Source organism: Hyla sarda, chromosome 1, assembly GCF_029499605.1.
Source record: "Hyla sarda isolate aHylSar1 chromosome 1, aHylSar1.hap1, whole genome shotgun sequence".
NCBI lineage: Eukaryota > Metazoa > Chordata > Amphibia > Anura > Hylidae > Hyla > Hyla sarda.
Genome location: NC_079189.1, coordinates 434,728,659 through 434,750,803, shown reverse-complemented (window position 1 = coordinate 434,750,803; position 22,145 = coordinate 434,728,659). Strand labels below are relative to the sequence as shown.

The window sequence follows — 22,145 nt, the reverse complement described above, 5'->3', positions numbered from 1 at the left end:
GTATACGCGTTCGTAGGAATTATACTGTGCACATGTTCATAGATTTATATGGTTCTCGCACTCGTAGGATTCATACTGTACATGCACTCGTAAGAATTGTGCTGCACACCCGCTCGTACGATTATACCGTGCATGCTCGTAGGGTTGTTTTAAATATGGGCTCACGGGAATCATGCTGTGCATGTGCTCGTGACGTGTGCTGTACATCCGTTTGCGGTGTTCGTGAGGTTCACGCGCTCGCAGTGTTTGTGCCGCGCACACGCTTGCACAGCGCATGGGGTGTGGCCCTGTGCGCAGGTATGTGGTCATAATAGTTACTTCATGCATTCATATTCTTTGTCATCAGTTGTGGTTGGCCGCACGAGCGTACGCTTTGGTGGTGCTTAGGCGCATATAGTTGGCCTGAGTATAGGTTCATCAAGTTTAGTGGTACAGCCACGCATAGCTGTTATACGACAGTTTCGCACATAGTCGTTCTATACACATCTGTACATAGGCGGGAAGATACATGGCATAGTAGTTACACGTCTTCAGAACAACAATAACCCGACACACAGGTAGTGTATACCCATCATGTCTGCCACGCCTGCAGGGGGGTACGTTGCATTATTGTTAATGACACGCCTTCAGCACAACAATAACACAACTCATAGGTGGTGTATACCCATTATACCTGCCACCTCTGCAGTGGGATACATTGCATAGTTGTTGTTACTGACACGTCTTCAGAGCAACAATAACACGACACATAGGTGGTGTATACCCATTATACCTGCCACGTCTGCAGGGGGAGGCATTGCATTGTTGTTACTGACACGTCTTCAGAGCAACAATAACATGACACATAGGTGGTGTATACTAATTATGCCTGCCACGTCTGCAGGGCGTTGCATTGCACAATTGTTGTTACTGACACGCCTTCAGAGCAACAATAACACGACACATAGGTGGTGTATACCCATTATACCTGCCACGTCTGCAGGGGGATGCATTGCATTGTTGTTACTGACACGTCTTCAGAGCAACAATAACATGACACATAGGTGGTGTATACTAATTATGCCTGCCACATCTGCAGGGCGTTGCATTGCACAATTGTTGTTACTGACACGCCTTCAGAGCAACGACGTTATGATACACAGGTGGTGTATACCCATTATACCTACCATGTCTGCAGGGGGATACATGGCATAATTGTTGTTACTGACACGTCTTCAGAGCAACAACATTACGACATTTAGGTGTTGTTTACTCATTATGCCTGCCTCGGCGGCAGGGGTGTACGTTGCATAATTGTTGTTACTGACACACAGGCGGTGGCATACTCATTATTCCTGACTGTGTGGATAAGTTGCTCCATGTATTTGTTCATATAGTTTGTTCAGTGCATATGCTCGCTTATGCAGTTCTTTCTAGCCACACGTTTATAGTCTGTTTGGTGTATGGGCCCAAAGCTTATACATACGCCCATATAGTTTTGACTGTGTATACGGTCGTGAGTTGTTTGAGCATGTGGTTGTGGTGTTAGTGAGGTGCATCTGGCCTTGATGATTATGCCGGGCTCATGTTTATATTGTTATGGTCTGCGTGTGGATCAAGAAGTCATGCAAAGCATATATTCTTGGGGCAGGATTGTTCTATTTGGCATAGATTCATAGGTTCACCAGGTACACGTTTCATGATATTTTGTTGTGCTATGTTACGGTATTTAGACCATACACCCGTGTCTATGATACTGCGCGGGTTTCATGGCTTTGGGCGAATCTGCACGGATAATTCCGTGGGTTACCATTTTATTAACATTGAGTCGTGCTTACGTAAATATAGCTGGGGTTCGTTTATTACTTGCTAAGATGACAGGTCAAGCATGGTTGCGACCTGTCTCCGCTTTAGGTTGATGTCGATACTAATAGTCATGTACATTGGTTGAGGCTTTTAATTCGGCTAGATCAGTCACATCTTCAGATCAGTCCGGGCACAACCTGACACGACTTCAGGTTGGCGACTACGTCGTCATATGTTGTGTTATTCAGTTGTTGGGTTATGCACAGGGACATAGCTTTATTTTCCAATCCGAATTGTCACGTCTATAGGTCCATCATGGTCACAACCTGTCTCGGTTTCAGGTTGACGTCGATACTAGCAGTCATGTGCTGGTTGAGGCTTTAATTAGGCTAGACCAGTCACATCTGCAAGTCAGTCTGGATACAATCTGACAAGACTTTGGGTTGGCGATAATGTTTTTGTATACATTGTGTTTTTTCAACAGTTGGGTTATGCTACAGGGATAGCTTTATGTTTCCATTGTTAATTGCCACGTCTATAGGTATATCATGGTTACGACCTGTTTTGGTTCAGGGTGACGGTCAAACTGTTAGTTACAGGTTTGGTTGAGTCTTTCATTCATGTTTCGGCCTGTCTCGTCTACAGGGCGGTTCAGTTGCGACCTGACATGCCTTCAGGTCGGCGGCGACGTCATCATGTGCATATGTTTACTTAGCATTAGGGACATAGCTTGGTTCTGTGTGGTTGGTTTTGTTTGTCTTGACTTAGGTTGAAGACGATAGTAATCACATGTTGGTTGAGTCTCATCATCATGTTGCTGCATAAGTGGTTTCATTGCCGTTAACGTCCACAGGCTGGGGTTACAGTGGTAACCTGACAAAGGTTTAGGTTGGTGGTTACGCAGTTTTTGTGTATACACGCTGTTGGCACTCGGAGTTGTGTATACGGGCATAGGGTTGTACTCTGTTGGGATTTTTCACGTCTGCTGCTCAGAGCTTCCAACAGGTAGCCTGGAATACTTTCACGATATTTTACATTAGATACTTAGAGGATGTCTCATGTGCCATTTTATTCCTATTTGCATTTATCGGGTTTTGGCACTCTTCTTTGCATCCAGCATAATACTATCAAAGTATATCTGTCAGGTATCCAGCATAATATCAAGTGGTCTTGCTCTGACAGGGCGTCATCGTGTGCATTCCATACCATCAAATCTGCCCTGGTGAGTGTGCAAGGGGGAGGGTCGCAAGCCCTCTAGCCGTCAGCTCTGGCAGCTGGCTTAGTTAGTTGGTTGGTTAGCTGACGCTTTGGGTAGTTCCCCATGGCGACATCAGGACAGCTCAACATTAGAGGCTGCGTTGTTCTTCAGTTGTCATGGTTTCCTAAGGTTTAGGGGAATTACATGCAGATTCATGGCTGTAGTTACAATAACTTTGCAAGGATGTAAATAGTTACGTATTGATGTTGTATAGAAGATGAATGTTATTGTCAGGTTATCATCATACGGTATTCTCCAGAGTACCACGAGTGATGCTCAGCTCGAGTGTGGCTAGCTTCGCTTCCACATGTCAAGGATCCAACGGGATCAGCCACTGCTAAGTTGTTTGTCAAACATATACGTATTCTTGTTAAATTCTTTATAGTGATCCGTCCATTATATCCAGTCATTCCCTTAGCATTGTGGCTGCTGCACCGACGTCACATCATTTTGTGCCAGCATACGTGGTTAGGAATTGGGGTGCTGGGAATTCAGTACTACATGCGTTATAGTAAGTATTGCACGATGTATTTCAGTCATTGGTCACGGGGTTATTGCGCGTGTTAATAGCGCTTTGTTCTCATTATGAGTTTTGCCCTCTATTTTCAGGTGTACTCCTACGCAGCAGTATGTGGCACAACTCAGACTGCTTAGATAGGTTACAGGACGTAGGAGTTTAGTAAGAGGTTAGTCAGGTAGGCTCGCTATATACGATTGAGCACCGACCACAAGTGTTAAGGCTAATTTATTAGCCTGTATTTGTGGGAGGGGCGGGGAGTCCCTATAAGTACCCGCGGCAGTCCCTGCACTTGACGCCGCGGGTTCGTCACGTCCCACCCAACCCTCCCTCAATATCATTTTCACTTCATGACTATCATTACACATCAGGGTATGCCCTCTATTTTCAGGTGTACTCCTACGCGGCAGTATATCGCACAACTCAGACTGCTTAGATAGGTTACAGGACGTAGGAGTTTAGTAAGAAGTTAGTCAGGTAGGCTCGCTATATATACGATTGAGCACCGACCACAAATACTTTTATACATTTACCTTGGTACCAGCAGAATATAGGGGAGTGCTAGGATCCAGCACTCCTATTTGAATAAACTGTTGTACTTATGTTTTTATTTATACCAATTAAAATAGTGTTATACCTTGGACATAGGATTTTAGACCATTTATTTTGCATCATTAAACACTGTAACAGATCACTTTGCATCATACCATACTACCACACTGATAACCATTCTCCCTTATAACTGACAAACTCATACTGCTACAATCACTCACCACATACTTTCTTCTTGATACATTCAAAACATTGTATCCATATTTATTCTGCAACACTAAACAATATAACAGTTGATCCACTCTGCAACATATTGTACTACCACACTCTTAACCATTCCCCTATATAACTGACAAACCTATACTATTATTACCACCCACCACACTATTTTCCCTGATACATCTATAACACTGTATCCTCATTATCTTTATTGACTACATCCACATTCTCAGCTTACTTTTTTCCACTGCCACATTTCTAGATCAGATACAGTTTCTCTCTCACTGCTGATTTAGAATCCTTGAGAACCAGCCAAATTCTCTACTTTTTATTTTAGAATGTTGGAAGATGTCCAACGTCCCCAAAACTGGGCGTGTGAGGAACGCCCATATGATTTTCTTTTTATTTATTTTTTTATCTTTGTTTATTGGTCTGTAAGAATTAATCACTATTCTTAAATGGTGGAATGATACTCATTATAAATGCTATGTCTCCTATTCTAATGTGTTGTTTATATGCTTTTTCTCCCAACTCTTTTATTTTTTACCTCTTGTACTTGTGTGACTCTATATGTTGTTGCCACAGATTAAGTATTTCTTACTCTATGATTTGGCTGCTTCCAGACAGGATAATGCGGCCGGCCCCCAAGCTGGGTGGGTGCACGGCCAGTTTTTTTTTTATATTCTATTACTACTTCAAGTAAAAATTATTGCATTGACTTATGGTTCATAAAATACTTTCCCTGAATGTTAAAAGGCTTAACTCCCCTTATAAACGATCATTCTTATATAAGGAATTTAAGACACATGCTATGGATGTGTACTGCATACAGGAGACACATTTAAACCAGAAGGATCTCCCCTGTTTGAACCATAAATCATTTTCAGTGGTGGTGTCTTCCCCAGCAATACGAAAGAATGGCGAGGTATGTATTTTTATCAGAGACTCAGTGGCTGTCACAATTTCTCAACAAATAATAGATGAGTTGAGGCGATATGCGATTTTGGTATGCAAGTTAAATAATATTCAATACACTTTGGTATCCTTATACAGCCAAAATACTAAATAACATGGGTTTCTAAAGATGATCTTGAAAACTGTACAAGAAGTTAAACAGGGAGCCATTATTATGGTTGAGGACTTTAACATGTCAGTGTGGCCATCCATGGACTCCACCTCCTTGGGAGTAAGACAAGAACCGACCCCATACGCTAGGACATTGAGCCGCCACCAAATGCTAGACCCCTTGACAGCACAGCATCCCGTGGAATCGGATTTTACGTTCCTCTCTGCAAGGCACCACACTTATTTTAGAATTGACTTCTTCCTCTTAGAGAGGCAATACTTGCATTTGGTGGAGGCCACGTCCATTGGCACTATTACATGGTCCGATCACCGTCCTATCTTTCTTAGACTCCAAGAACATTACTCTCATTCCTATGATTCCCCATCTCAATACTTAAGTGCTGCATCATCAGGAGTTTATGCCGGCAACGGTTGAGTTGTTGAAAACATACTTTTTCATTAATGATAATGGTGCTGCGTCCAACACTACCCTGTGGTGTGCCTATAAGGCAACTGTAAAAGGCCACTTTATAAACAATCTACTAAGGCTCTTCTGGATATACAGCAACGTCTGGCAGAGTTACATAATTTAAATAAATGCCAGTTCGATCCACAAAGGGTAAGCCAAATTTCAGAACTAACGACCAAGCTCCACTCTTTACAATCATATACTGTAAGTTTGATCTGGCTTTAAGACATCTTCGGGGGTCTCAATATTGGCATGGCGGCAGACCAGGTGCCTTGTTGGCCAGGCAGCTAAAATCACAGCAAGCCAAATCTCATATCCCCTATATTTACAATAGCAATAGAGACCAAATTATAGATCCCAAGGGTATAGCCAATGTTTTGGCAGATTACTACAGCAGACTATATAACTTAAAAAATGACCCCTTACATGCCAGCCGCTGGACCATGACATCTCTTCCTTTTTAGAGGCGTTGAGGCTGCCCCAGGTTACAAAAGATCAGTTGACTGACCTCTCTGCTTGGATTACTGAGGTTGAAGTCCGGGGAGCTATTGCGTCTTTAAAGCAACACAAATCCCCAGGCCCTGATGGGCTATCGAATGATTATTATAAGACGCATGGTTCCCTCCTTGTCCCATATCTGAGGAGGATATTTAACAGAGCTATGTCTCAGGGTTCATTTCACCCAGAAATGTTGAAAACAACTATGGCAACTCTCCCCAAACAGGGGATAACCCCTGATTAACCAGCTCATTTTAGGCCAATCGCTCTGCTGAATACAGACCTAAAACTATAGGCTTCCATTTTAGCAAGGAGATTAAATAGTGTCCTTCCACATTTGATATCCCCCAATCAAGTGAGTTTCGTAAAAGGATGCAGTTAGATAATCTGTAGTATAAAATAACTAGGATCCTAATCCTAATAAAAAGTTGAAAAATAATTAAAATAAATAAACAATAGTAATACAGCTACCAAATAGTAGCAATATACAAGGAGGAAATATTATCACCATACATAGTTACTGGAATGTTACTGAATAAATCCGACTATACAGACAAATATTCCCATTATTACCAGTATGAAGGTGACAAAGAATACCACCACATCATGACCACATGTTTCCACTGCATAATCACTAAATAATAATACCATATTATTTTTTTTTTATTAAATGTTTTATTATTTTAAAATTTTACCCCTATACAGTTGCAGGGTCCCATCATATCCCCATCATATGAAGTGATAACACTTTACAAGGACATGAAGTCGCTTGAATTGCTCTGACCTTTGAGACCATCACTAATTGAGGGAGTGAATGGCTGAAGCACTATTATAGTACTGTATCCTCCTCTCTAAAATGTTTTTTTTCCATACAAAAGCACCATTGTCATAACTGCATGTGGTTTTTCTTCTTTTTCAAGTCAAATTTCTCTCTCTCTCTCTCAATTTTTATTTAGGCTATTATAAACAAGTTGTGGTTTGGCTATAACATGAAAGAAGCAATCTCAGCTCCTGTTCTCCATGTACAACTAGATAATACAGTGGATTTCGAGAAATCATTCAGTACGGTAAGAAACAAGTATCACACTGTATGAAGGTAGATTTTGAAATAGTCAGTACTTAATAAACATTACCTTTCATTTATTATTATTATTATTTTTTTTTTTGCTGTCTAGCTAATAAAGGGATTATCCAGCAGGAGGGGTTGTTTTTTTCCAACTACCTCCAGCGCTCCCATGGTGTCCTGCTCCGGTCCCCTGATACAATCGTATTTGTGAACTGCAGCATGACATGTCGGGCCCAGAAAGCACCTAGGCCTGACACATCACGCTGCAGCTTACAAAAATGATCACATAGGGGGACTGCAGCAGGACACCCAAGGCAATGCGGGAGCGCTGAAGGTAAGAAGAGGTTTATTTTTTAATATCCTACACATAAGGAATAATTAGGATGCCTCCCCACTGGATAACCCCTTTAACTCATCTCTTAAAGGGGAACTCTGGTGTAAAACATGATTTTTTTAAAATCAACTGGTGCCAGAAAGTTAAACAGCTTTGTAAATTACTTCTATTTTAAAATCTTAAAGGGGTACTCCGGTGAAAACCTTTTTTCTTTTAAATAAACTGGTGCCAGAAAGTTAAACAGATTTGTAAATTACTTCTATTAAAAAATCTTAATCCTTCCAGTACTTATTAGCTGCTGAATGCTACAGAGGAAATTCCTTTATTTTTGGAACACTGATGACATCACGAGCACAGTGCTCTCTGCTGACATCTCTGTCCATTTTAGCAACCGTTCATAGCAGATGTATGCTAAGGGCAGCATGGTGGCTCAGTGCTTAGCACTGCTGCCTTGCAGTGCTGAGGCCTTGGGTTCAAATCCCACTAAGAACAACAATAAATAAAGAGTTATTATTATTATTATAATGATGTCAGCAAAGAGCACTGTGCTCGTGATGTTATCAGAGAGAATTCCAAAAAGGAAAGAATTTCCTCTGTAGCATTAAGCAGCTAATAAGTACAGGAAGGATTAAGATTTTTTAATAGAAGTAATTTACAAATCTGTTTAACTTTCTGGCACCAGTTGATTTAAAAGAAAAAAGGTTTTCACCGGAGGACCCCTTTAATCCTTCCAGTACTTACCATCTGCTGTATGATACAGAGGAAGTTGAGTTCTTCTTTTCTGTTCCTGACACATCTGTCCATGTCAGGAACTGCCAGGAGCAGGAGATGTTTTCTATGGGGATTTGCTCCTGCTCTGGACAGTTCCTGACATGGACAGCAGAGGTGTCAGCAGAGAGCACTGTGGTCAGACAGAAGAGAAGAACTCAACTTCCTCTGGATCAAACAGCAGCTGATAAGTACTGGAAGGATTAAGCTTTTTAAATAGAAGTAATTTACCCATCTGTTTAACTTTCTGGCACCAGTTGATTTAAAAAAAATTATTTTCCACCAGAGTACCCCTTTAATATCCAAAGGTTTAAGACAATGGCCCTCATTTACTATTCTAAACCCGACTTGTTTTGTCTGTTTTTTTTGGCGCATCTTTGTCTGCGCCATGTCGCGGACATCGTGCGCCAGTCTGCGACATGATGCAACATTTTTTCCCGACGGACCCGATGTGGATTCTCCCAAACCCGAAAAAGGGGCGTAACCCGACATTTCTGAGCTTTCTCACGTATTTATAAAGGTTTCCAACCGAATTTGTTGAATTGTTGTGGATTTTTTCCTGACAACTCAGAGGAGTTGGAAACCAAAACCAACAAAACCCAGTGCGACAAACAGGATGCGACATAATAATAAATAACAGGGGAAAAAAGCAGTCGGGTAAGAAAGCAAGATAGACTTACAACCCGATTTTCTAAGTGAATGAGGGCCAATGAGTCAACAAATAGTGGATAAGGAGAGTGTTTACATCCAAACAGCAGCTTTGGGAGGCTATTCTGACATCTTGCAAAGAAATTCAAGCAGAAACTGTCCAAGAACTCATAAGTTCAATGTATACAAGACTTGTGAAGCTGCTATCAAACAAGAGGTCCTATGTTAAAAGGGAACGTGACCTGTTAAAATGTTAAAAAAGTTAAAATGTGGTGAAAAGTTTGATTGAAATAGCTTTTGATTTCAGTAAATATGCTGCAAACAATACAAATGACAACTTTCAGTTCTTTATAATCTTTAAAGTGAAATAATTTGGAACAGTGAATCGTAAGTTTTTATGTTTAAAAAAATTACTGTTATCATTAGGAGGTTTGTTCAATAAAATTTTAATTGTACTCTTAATAGTTGATAACATGAGAATTATGCTGACTGTTATTTACATCAATTGTTTAGATAAATGAGAAAAATATAATTTGCATAGTAATTTGGAACAGGGTGCATATAACATGCAAAAATGTAATGTGTCTAAATTTATCAGTCATGGTCCAGTTTGACTGATATATGTGACTTTTAAAATATTTATTCTTTTGTTTTTCTGGGATGTTATGTGACCGAATAGCAGCAATTTTGGACTTATTGTTTAGTTTTTTTAACCTTTACACTGTTCACCATACAGGATCATTAACATTATATATTAATAGTTCAGACATTCCCACATACATGGATATCAAATATGTTTGTTTATTTATTTTATTTATTGGAAATTTTATCCAGACTATTTATTTTATTTATTGGGACTATTTATTGCAATCTTTTGATTGAATTTACTGTGGACATAGCACTGATCAGTGTTATTGGTGATCTACTTATCTGGTCTGCTAGAAGCAGAAGAATAATATAAAAAGGAAGCAGAAATACAGGCGCAAACATATGCCGTTACCCTTGGCAACAAAAGGTAGCAGTAGGCGGATAGCCTTAAGTTGGGACCCGGGAGTGCTGCCGGCACCACTTCATCCTGGAAACCTCCAGGACGGTCAGGAGCATAGAAGGAAGGTGGCCGCGGATTGCGGGCTAAAACCGGTGCAGTCGGTGCTCTTCTCCGGTGAGATGGATTGCTTCTCTCAGATATGATATATTAACATCATGTTTTTAAATTAATAAAATATATTTTAAAATATATATTATTTCTAGCATTTTTCTTTCTTAGAACCACCATTGAAAGAGTGCTATTTTGAACGCTCAGCTGGTCTGATAATCTAGTCTATTGTTAAATAGAGGGAGTGAATTCCAATTATATCAGATAGACCTAATGTCTAACTGTTTAACAGCTGTGTATTTTGCAGCGGAGCCCGTTCGGGCACATAGTGCTATGGGAGACCGTATGTTTAAGGTAATCTCTCAAATAGATAAATAATTTAAAAGGGAAATTAAGGTGCTTCGTATGTATAATGATGCAATGTGACCTTCTTCCACAGCATTCCGTACATGTTGTTTTAGTATATTACAAGTGTGTATAGGAATATAGAAACATAAAATATCAGATGTTGTCCACAGGTATATTAACAAACATAGCCACAATCCACCGATGCAAGCGGTTAAAATACATTTTTCTTTTTTCACTGCTAGTGAATCTTATATAAGGCAATGGAAAAATCTGAAATATAAATATAATATTTTTCTGTACTTATTGGCAAAAAAAAAAAAAAGGTCACATTGCATCATTATACATACGTAGCACATTAATTTCCCTTTTAAATTATTTATCTATTTGAGAGATTACCTTAAACATACGGTCTCCCATAGCACTATGTGCCCGAACAGGCTCCGCTGCAACAAACACATCTGTTAATTCACTCCCTCTATTTAACAATAGACTAGATTATTAGACCAGCTGAGCATTCAAAATAGTGCTCTTTCAACGGTGGTTCTCAGAAAGAAAAATGCTAGAAATAATATATATTTTAGAATGTCTTTTATTTATTTAAAAACATGATGTTAATATATATACTTTTGGTTACATGCATTTGTATACTATTTAAAAATTTCTTGGATTTTCGAGGCCTTTTCCTGCATAAATTTCATCATTTTCTGCTGTCCAATTATCTGACCTGACGAAGAGGGGGTCACGCCCCTCGGAACGCATCGTCAATTTTGGTACCTGCTTCACATTGTGCTTTTATGTAATAAAATAAAAATTTTTGGAATACCTACCGCTTGCCTTCCTTTGTGACTGAGAGAAGCAATCCATCTCACCGGAGAAGAGCACCGACTGCACCAGTTTTAGCCCGCAATCCGCGGCCACCTTCCTTCTCTGGTCTGCTAGAAGGCCGACCAGAGGAGAAGATCAATGCAGACGACTAAGAGCAGGTAAGTGAACCTTCTGTGGCCATCTTGATTCATCAGACCCCCGCAATTGCACCATGGGTGGTCTGATAAGTCCCGCAGATGCTTTAGCTGGCTAATGATTGCTGATATCCGCCATTATCAGTGAGTCCCCATTAGCAGCCGGAGCTTACCTGTTATGAATTTTTGGTGATATTTTTCCCAGGAGTGCTCTTTATGGTTCATTAATACGTATTAGGAATGATGTCTAGCCCATTGTATCATCGTACGATTGCAGCAATATTTTAAAAACTATATGTGATGTCAACTTTCCTGTCTAAAAATAATTATTTTGAATGACAAATATTTGATAATATTTATCAGTGGATAAATATTGTCAGGGTCTGGGCTGGCGGCTGGTGAGGATACTGGAGGTGGATCCTCTGTGCCAGAGAGGTGATGACGTGGGCCGTACTGGGGGATCGGTTCTAAGGAGTTACTGGTTTTCACCAGAGCCCGCCGCAAAGCGGGATGGACTTGCTGCGGCGGTAACTCCCAGGTCGTATCCCCTGATAGCGACTCGACATCTCTGGCAGCTGAGACTGGCGTGGTACACAAGGACAAGGCAAAAGCAAGGTCAGACGAAGCAGACGGTCAGGGCAGGTGGCAATGGTTCGTAGTCAGGGGCAACAACAAAGGGTCTGGATACTAAGGCTAGGGATTCATACAAAATGCTTTCTCAGGGCACTAGGGCAACAAGATACGGTAAGGACAGGAAGGGGGAGTGGCTTTTTATACATTTACACAGATTGGACCAGGCACCAATTAGTGGTGCACTGGCCCTTCAAATCTTAGTAAGCCGGTGCGCACGCCCTAGGGAGCAGGGCCGCGTTCGCCGGGAAGAACCAGCAGCAGGCGTGCGGTAAGTGACATGGGACGCGATCCGTGAGCGGGCACGTCCTGTCCCGCTGACCGAGGAGCAGCGCTTGAGGTCAGCGGCACTGACCGGAGCGCTGCATACAAAGGGCCACCGCGAGTGCTCCGGGAAGGCAGCGGGACCCAGAGTGCTCGGCGTTACAGTACCCCCCCCCCCCACCATGGTTCTCCCCCTCTTTTTGGAACCCAGAAATTTACAAATGAGTTCCTTGTCAAGGATATTGGCCTCGGGTTCCCAAGACCTCTCTTCGGCTCCACAACTCTCCCAATCAATAAGAAAAAATCTTTTACCTCGGATAAACTTGGAGGCGAGGATCTCTTTCACAGAGAAGACATCAGAGGATCCAGAGACAGGAGCAGGAACAGTGACCTTGGGAGAATAGCAGTTAAGTATGAGAGGTTTGAGAAGAGAAACATGGAAAGAGTTGGGAATACAAAGAGAAGAAGGAAGATGGAGTTTGTAGGAGACAGAATTGAGTTGATTTTTGATTTTAAATGGCCCGAGGGACCGAGGACCAAGCTTGTAGCTAGGGACATGGAAACGGATGTATTTGGCAGAGAGCCACACTTTGTTGCCGGGGGCAAAGACAGGAGGAATTCTTCTCTTTTTATCAGCATGTCTCTTCATGCGAGATGAGGCCAGTAAGAGCGACTTTTGAGTTTCCTTCCAGATAGAGGAGAAGGAAATTCATCTATGGCAGGAACTCCAGATGAAGTGGGAATGGGGAGGGGGGGAAGCGGATGACGGCCGTACACCACAAAAAATGAAGATTTGGAGGAAGACTCAGAATTTTTTAAATTGTACGAGAATTCAGCCCAGGGCAGAAGGTCGACCCAATCATCTTGACGGGAGGAGACAAAATGTCACAGGTAGTCACCAAGAATCTGGTTCACTCTTTCCACTTGTCCATTGGATTGAGGATGATAAGCAGAAGAAAAAAGTTATTTGATTCTTAATTGACTGCAGAGTGCTCTCCAAAATTTAGAGACAAATTGATTGCCTCTATCAGAGACGATATGCGTGGGAAGCCCGTGGAGATGAAAAATTTGCAGAAAAAATTGTTTCGCCAATTGTGGCGCAGAAGGAAGACCTGGAAGCGGGCCAAAATTAGCCATTTTGGAAAAACGATCAACGACCACCCAAATGACAGTGTTGCCATGAGATGAAGGTAGGTCAGTGATGAAGTCCATAGTTATATGGGACCATGGCTGTTCAGGCACAGGCAGAGGAAGGAGAAGACCAGCAGGCTTCTGGCGTGGAGTTTTGTCACGTGCACACACTGTACAGGCCCGTACGAAATCGGTCACATCTTTCTCCAGGGAAGACCACCAATAGTGTTTGGCAATTAACTGTATGGACTTTTTGATTCCAGAATGACCAGTCAGATGGGAGGAATGACCCCATTTGAGAGTCTGGAGGCGAAGACGTGGAGGAACATAAGCTTTCCTGAACAGCTATCCTGAACAGCCCACTGAGCTAACCGGCATACTTTCACTTTCACTTTAGACGCGGCGTTCAACTATGAATGCCGCGTCTAAAGGGTTAATAGGGCGCGGCACCGTGATCAATGCCGCGCGCTATTAGCCACGGGTCCCGGCCGACCCGGGAGCGGACACATGAAGTTCCAGTACGTCATGTGTCCTTAAGGGGTTACAAATATAGTACATTTGCCTAGGTTTGCATTCATGTCACAGTTTTATTATATTAAGTAAAATTTCTATTAATTCATTTTAAATCTATCTTTATTAATTGATCAATAAAATAATGCTCCATCCATACCATCCACCTTTAGGAGCTTTTTGAAGATTCTGCTACCTTGTTAAATTATGTGGCAAATTTACTATTTTAAATGCCCACATCTGTTAGGCAATTTGCTCCCACAAAACTGTTACATGATGTGTAGAGATGAGCGAATTTTTCTAAAATTCGATTTGGCTGTTTTGTCGAATTTTCTGAAAAAATTTGTTTCAATCCGAATTTATTTGTGGCAAATCTCTATTAAAAACTATTTCCTGGCTACATAGAGCCTCAATAGGGGTGTAGAGAACTTTTGCCTTGCCGTAACACGCATAGGGAGTGTGCTGGGGTAGTGAAATAATACTGTTATTCGGGATGACATGCAGATTACCGGCATCGCTATTAGAATCACTGCTGCAGAGCAACACAATGACTGAGCCTGGAGGTGGCATCAGCATGAGGAGACCATATGGCAACAGAATGACACAGCCTGGAGGGGGCAGCAGCATGAAAAGACCAATTGACGGAAGAATGACACAGCCTGGAGATGGCGGCAGCATGAGGAGACCATGTGGCAGCAGAAGGACACAGCCTGGGGGTGGCAGCAGCCTATGTAGGCCACAGAGCGGCACAATGATAGAGCGTGGAGGTGGCAGCAACCTATGTAGTCCGCAGAGCGGCACAGAGACAGAGCCTGGAGTTGGTGGCAGCCTATGTAGGCCGCAGACCGGCACAGGGACAGAGCCTGGAGATGGCATCAGCATGAGGAGACCATATTGTGGCAGAATGACACAGCCTGGAGGCGGCAGCAGCAGGAGGAGACCATATGGTGGCAGAATAACACAGCCTGGAGGTGGCGGCAGCATGAGGAGACCATATGGCAGCAGAATGACAAAGCCTGGAAGTGGCGGCAGCCTATGTAGGCCACAGAGTGGCACAATGACAGAGCCTGGAGGTGGCATCAGCATGAGGAGACCATATGGCAGCAGAATAACACAGCCAGGAGGTGGGGGCAGAATGAGGAGACCATATGGTGGCAGAATGACACAGCCTGTAGGTGGAGGCAGCATGAGGAAATGATATGGTGGCAGAATGACACAGCCTGGAGATGGCGGCAGACTATGTAGGCCACAGAGTGGCACAATGACAGAGCCTGGAGGTGGCATCAGCATAAATAGACCATATGGTGGCAGAATAACACAGCCTGGAGGTGTCGGCAGCATGAGGAGACCATATCGCGGCAGAATGACACAGCCTGAAGGTGGCGGCAGCATGAGAAGACCATATGGAGGCAGAATGACACAGCCTGGAGGTGGCGGCAGCATTAGGAGACCATATGGTGGAAGAATGACACAGCCTGTAGGTGGCAGCAGCATGAGGAGACGGTATGGTGGCAGAATGACACAGCCTGGAGGTGGCGGCGGCCTATGTGGGCCGCAGAGCGGCACAATGACAGCGCCTGGAGGTGGCATCAGCATAGGGAGACCATATGGTGGCAGAATGACACAGCCTGGAGGTGGCAGCAGCATGGGGAGACCATATGGCGGCACAATGACGCAGCCTGGAGGTGGCGGCAGCTTATGTAGGCCGCAGAGCGGCACAATGACAGAGCCTGGAGGTGGCGGTAGCCTATGTAGACCGCAGAGCGGCACAATGACAGAGCCTGGAGGTGGCATCAGCATGAGGAAACCATATGGCGGCAGAATGACACAGCCTGGAGGCAGCGGCAGCATGAGAAGACCATATGGCGGCAGGATGACACAGCATGGAGGGGGCGGCAGCATGATGAGACCATCTGGTGGCAGAATGATACCACCTGGAGATGGCGGCAGCCTATGTAGGCCGTAGAGCGGCACAATGACAGAGCCTGGAGATGGCATCAGCATGAGGAGACCATATGGCGGCAGAATGACACAGCCTGGAGGTGGTGGCAGCATTAGGAGACCATATGGTGGAAGAATGACACAGCCTGTAGGTGGCAGCAGCATGAGGAGACCATATGGCAGCAGAATGACACAGCCTGGAGGTGGTGGCAGAATTAGGAGACCATATGGTGGCAGAATGACACAGCCTGGAGGTGGCGGCGGCCTATGTGGGCCGCAGAGCGGCACAATGACAGCGCCTGGAGGTGGAATCAGCATGAGGATACCATATGGTGGCAGAATGACACAGCCTGGAGGTGGCAGCAGCATGAGGAGACCATATGGCGGAACAATGACGTGGCCTGGTGACAGAGTGGGGTGGTGGGTGGCAATACCAGTACTCGCTGATGAAGGTGGGTGAAAGAAGGAGCACTTGGCATCAGATTTGTGGCATCAGGTGGATGGCATGATCAGAATAGTAGCTGAGGCAGGTAGGCAGAAGAAAATGGTCTTTTGTCAAAGTGTTGGTGAGCACAAGTAAGTACTGGGGATATGCATAAGCTAAAACTTAACTTTTAATAATATTCTTAGGATAAAATATATGGACCGAAAAATATCTTATAATCAACCAAAAGGAAAGATGTGCAAAAAACACCATGTGCCTCCTACACCAAGTATTGATGTGATGCAAAAACCTCTAAAAGGTGGAAGGGAATAACGTCTGGTCCATTGTAACAGGTGGGGGTAAAAACTGACCCTGTAAGGCCCTACTCCCGCCCTATTAATTCCGTTCTTGGCAAGTATCACTTGCCCTAAAAAGGGTCACCCCCACACAAGAACCTCTCCCTATTTCCACCCAAAAACCCTGGGAAATAACAGGGTTTTTAGGTGGAAATAGGGAGAGGTTCCTGTGTGGGGCTGCCCTTTTTAGGGTGAGTAACACTTGCCAAGAAGTGAATTAATAGGGCGAGAGTAGGGCCTTACAGGGTCAATTTTGACCCCCACCTGTTACAATGGACCATATGTTGTTCCCTTCCACCTTTTAGAGGTTTTTGCATCACACCAATACTTGGTGTAGGTGGCACAGAGTTTTTTTGCACACTTTTCCTTTTGCTTGATTTAAAAAAAAATTTGGGTCCATATATTTTATCGTGAGAATATTATTAAAAGTTAAGTTTTAGCTAATGCGTATCCTCAATAATTACTTGTGGTCTGATGCGGAGGAATTACTGTAATTGGGGGGGAATAGCACCTTAAATAATTTTTGCTGTAGCCATATTTGTAAAATGTTGGTATGGCACCATGGTTAATCTAGTATGATGCATTAGGCATTGGTGGATAGAAATCCTGGCTGATCCAAGCCTGATTCATCTTGACAAAGGTCAGTCTCTCCACATTTTTGGTCCAGTGGATCTTCAATCTGGGTTGACGGGGTCATGTCCAAGTATGCCACCACCCACTGGTTCATGTCCTGCTCAAGGTCTACCTGCTGCTGATTACTTGCTTCACTATGCGGTTGAAGAAAGCTACTTATCCGTGGCTGTAGACTCAGACTGCTGCTGATGGAGCTGGTACTGCTCCTGCCACCCCACCCCTCCCCAGCAGCCATGGTAGTGGAACGTGAGTGCAGAGAGCCCCCCCAGTTAGACCTGCGAGAAGATGGACGATGGTGCAGATAGACATTGGCCAACTGACTACGTAGGATGTCTCTGTAGTAGGTCAGTTTGTCCTCCCTTTCAGTGGGTGTAAAAAAGGCCCCTATTTTGTGCCGGAAGTGATGGTCCAACAAGGTGGAGAGCCAGAAGTCACTCTGCTGCCGAATGGTGACAATTCGTCAGTCACTACACAAGCAAGTGAGCATGCATCATGCCATTTGTGCAAGTGACTCGGAGGGACTCCCTGTCTCCATCTCCACTGCATACTGCCATGGTGTGTCTCGGTCCTCTGTCTCGTCTTCCTCATCACCCTATAGCTCCTCTGGCTGTTCCTGCTCCTCCTCTCCTGTCAGATGAGTATAAAAACCACCCATTTTGCTACACATTGCCTGGGCTCCACTGTCCCCCTCCTCCTCCTCTTCCTCGGTAGGTAGGTTTCCGCGAAGCAGGTGGTCTACCCCAGGCACGTTTGGCTCCATACTCTCCACTTCTGCCACCATGCTGACTCCCAACCATGCTACCACCTTGCTGGCTCAGCTGCTGCCTCATGGGCAACCTGCAACCCTCTTCTCCTGATGATGATGAAGCCCCTTCTGCACCCAACTCCCAAGTGTGATTGGCTTCATCATCATCGAGTTGTGTCTGCACGTCACTGGTGTCATCCTCAACAGTGTCTGTTTCAGTAGACTGAACGCTCGCAACACCACCTCCCACGCAACTCTCCTCATCACTACTTGCCTGCCTAGCGGAGAAAGCAGTGGATGTCTCCTCCACTTCTTGGCTGGGCAGAAGCTGCTGACTGTCCTCTAGTAGATCGTCCTCGCTGTATAGTGGAGCTGAGCCCACAGCAAACAATACTTCTTTTGAGGAGGGAACAGCATGGGACAGAGGCGGTTGGAGGACAGGGACTGCTCCCCGGTCATGCCAACTAAGGGTTGAGTCTGAGGAACCCACTGACTGTTGACTGGGGTTGTCAGAAGTAACTTGGGATGAAGTGGATGACCATGTTAACCAATCAATGATGGCAGATGGGTTACTGGTCGAGACATGACTGCTAGCTGTTACCGGGAGCTCAGACCACTCGCTGCAACTCCTGCTATCACACGCCCCTAGTGTGCTGCGACCTCTGCCTGCGCCTGATGAATTTAGGCCTCTGCCACTCATCTGTGCACGGTCTGGCACTTCTCTGCCTGACATACTTGTAGAACTGCTGAGTGCGTATATATTTCACTTATTTGTGGATAATACGCCCCAGTACGGTTGCACCAGAAATAAGTGTAAAAATCTAGTGAGTTAGTCCTTTAGTGCTTTTACACTAACTTCCACCTATGAACTTTAACCAGAAAAAATGTAGAACTGCTGAGAGCGTATATGTTTCACTTATTTGCGGATAATAGTACGGTTGCACCAGAAATAAGCTATACAATCTAGTGCAAAGTCTTTTTGTGCTTTTACACTAACTGCCCTCTATTAGCTTTAACCAGAAAAAATTTAGAAATGCTGTGTGCGTATATATTTCACTTATGTTCGAAATAATATGCCCCAAAAACGTTGCACCAGAAATAAGCGTACTCTCTCTCTCACTCTGAACTATCTCTGCCTGTCTGCCTGCCTGCAGTGATGCAGGCTTGTGGTGAATGGATTTACTGCTGTAAAGATCTGATTCTGTGTTGTCAGAAACACACTGTGTCTGCTCTCTGTGTAAAAAGTCCCAGAAATGGCAGCAGAATATATAGGGCTGTGACATCACAGGGCTGGCTGCTGATAGGCCGCATGCCACCATGTGATTCAGGGTGATCCCTCCTACCCACCTTCCCAGAATTACTTGCCCCTTGTCCTCACACGTGTAGCCGGCATTTTAGAGTTAATGAAGCGATTTGTTATAACGAATCATGTAGAAATTCGGATCCGTTCCGAATCAAATTTTCAATAAAATTTGGAATGAATTCGGATTCCTCCAATTCAATTCGCCCATCTCTAACTTATGCGACTTAAAATGTGACACTGTTTTGCTAGGTAGGATTTTCTGATCATTACTGAAACACCTAAACTCAATAATGAAGAATGTACTTTTGGCCATGTAGACTATCTATTTATGTATCTACTGTATCTTTATAGATATCTTGTCCATCTATTGATCATACCTATGTTCTTTTATCTCTTACAGACAATACAGAAGGGGCTCAAGGATAAAAAACATAACACTACTGAAGCTAAGTTTGCACTTAATGTGGTCCAAGGGATTTACAAAGACAAAAGCTGTTTATTTCCCTACTCAGACACTAGGAAATTAGGAAAAGCTGCAGGCTATTAATACAATACATGCAAGACTTTTATGACTGCACATTGCAAGCAGAATTAATGGTGGATTTTACCACCTTTGGTTAGAGGTTCCAATGAGAACACAAAGGATATCCAAATATTACAAGATCAAAGTTGAAATGGTTATCGAGCTAATAAAATATATCCCCTATCCACAGGATAGGGGATAAATGTCTGACAGCTGGGACCCCTCCACTTTAAATCTCCAGAAGAGGGCCGTCTCTTACCACTAAGTGTTGTGGCCCCCACCTTCCAAGACGATCTAGTCTCGTTAGTGACGGCCCACTCAATTAATCAAAATTAATTGAGTGGGCCGTCTACTGTCGAGACTAGTAAATCTAGGAAGGTGCGTGCCGGATCACTACGTGATAAGAGATGTGCCCCATCTTGGAGCTTGCAGAGGGTCCGATCACTGCCCCCTCCCCCTGCAACCAGACACTTATCCCCTATTTTGTGGTTAGGGGATATATTTTATTAGCTGGATAACCTTTTTAATCGATTACAAATAAAATGTGATTGTTTTATATAGTGGGAATCAACAGCTAGATACAGATCAATGTTTTAAAGAGCTGGTGCTTATATTTTCTGTGATATATTTGTGATACCTCCAGTGGTCTTATTTATATTATCAAGTGTTTACAGTACTGGTTCAACATTCTGACATTTAAACTATTTTATTGTACCATATTTTTATGTAGTTGTACTTTATATTAGGCAGCAGTGACAGGGAAGCCTATTCTCAAAAAAATCAGTTTGAAGTTAAGCATTCACCTATTGGTAATACAAAGAATGTAGCTTATGAGGAATATAAAATATTACATATATTAGAGCAGCATTTAAGCCCCCCTTTTTTTTTACCATTGTGCTGATTTACATAAGCAGTGCCTTGCTAGCACAGCATTCCTAAGGTTGTATTAGTAGACTTAACATGGCAGGCATGTTAAAGGCCTTGATAAAGGCTTCCTGCTGTCATTTTAACCAATCGGCACCCTGTGATCGCATTGCAGGGGTGCCGATTAAACCTCCGACACACATGGCAGCTATCAATTTGTCATATAAATGCCACAATCACCCATGATTTTTCTTGTTATTCTGTCTCTCACACTGCAGGGGATCAAATAATGTGTTCTTTCACTGTAGATGGGAGAATTATTTCAGTGTCCAGCCAGCTGACAGAGATGGTACTGGCTCCAGCAGCTACCCATGCAATACTGTAGTAATACATCATAGGATTGATAGAAATGCACAGAGGGATACTGTAGATAGCAGCTTGAAATCTGAAAATTAATATGGCGGCTGGTCAGAAGCAGAGAGGAGACAAGGCTACATGGAAGTGAAAGGGCTACATAGAAGAAGTCAAGAATGTGATCATGCACCAGGTGTAGAGGCAATGATATTTTATGCTATCGTACATTCATATGTCTATAAAACTGTATTTTTACATCCATTCCTTATTTTTAAAATGTCACCATTACTCATAAAAGTCAGTGAAGCATGGAAACTCAATTCTTTAATTTACATCCGTACATCATCCTTGTTACTGATGTTTTTTTTCTTCAAAACAAAATTATTAAAGAGACCCTAGAACTGTAAAAGTGCAAGCTGTCTATCATAACCCATACTTGGCTGTATAAGCACTAACCAGCTGCAGCACTGAATTAGTCTGTTTGGTTATGCTAACTCTGTAAAGTGTACCAAAGACTTAGGGCATTTTAGCTGGGAGGCCACTGTCAATTTCAAACACATATGTAAAAATTTAAAGGGGTTGTCCAGTGGAAACTGTTAATTTACTATTGTTCCCAGGCTGCCTACAAAAATAATAAACACTTTAACTCACCTTTTTACGCTTCTTCATAGCTTAGCGATCAGGGATCTGGCTGCCCCATATCTGGCCTGTCTCCACTGACAGTCTGCATCAGTGTAGCCAGCCAGAGCTGAAGACATCACAACACCGCTCCACCAATTACTGGCTGTCGTGGTGTCCTGCCTCAGGAAGTTATTAGTGAGAAGTGGTGTCGGTTCCCTCGGTTGTAGACACTATGCTCTGCAGCTCGGGGGGAAAGCTGTGTCA

General features: G+C 43.3%; 1 protein-coding gene across 1 annotated transcript in view; it reads left to right on the top strand.

Annotated features, from left to right (window-relative positions):
* The window catches only part of GGT5 (gamma-glutamyltransferase 5), a 132,194-nt gene extending 110,323 nt beyond the window's left edge, over window positions 1–21,871 (top strand). The window contains exons 11-12 of the mRNA XM_056531023.1: window positions 7,320–7,430; window positions 19,920–21,871. Of these exons, the coding sequence (XP_056386998.1) occupies window positions 7,320–7,430; window positions 19,920–20,066 (258 nt within the window). The 3' untranslated portion in view covers window positions 20,067–21,871. The remainder of the gene's footprint in view (window positions 1–7,319; window positions 7,431–19,919) is intronic.
* Window positions 21,872–22,145: the final 274 nt, after the last annotated feature.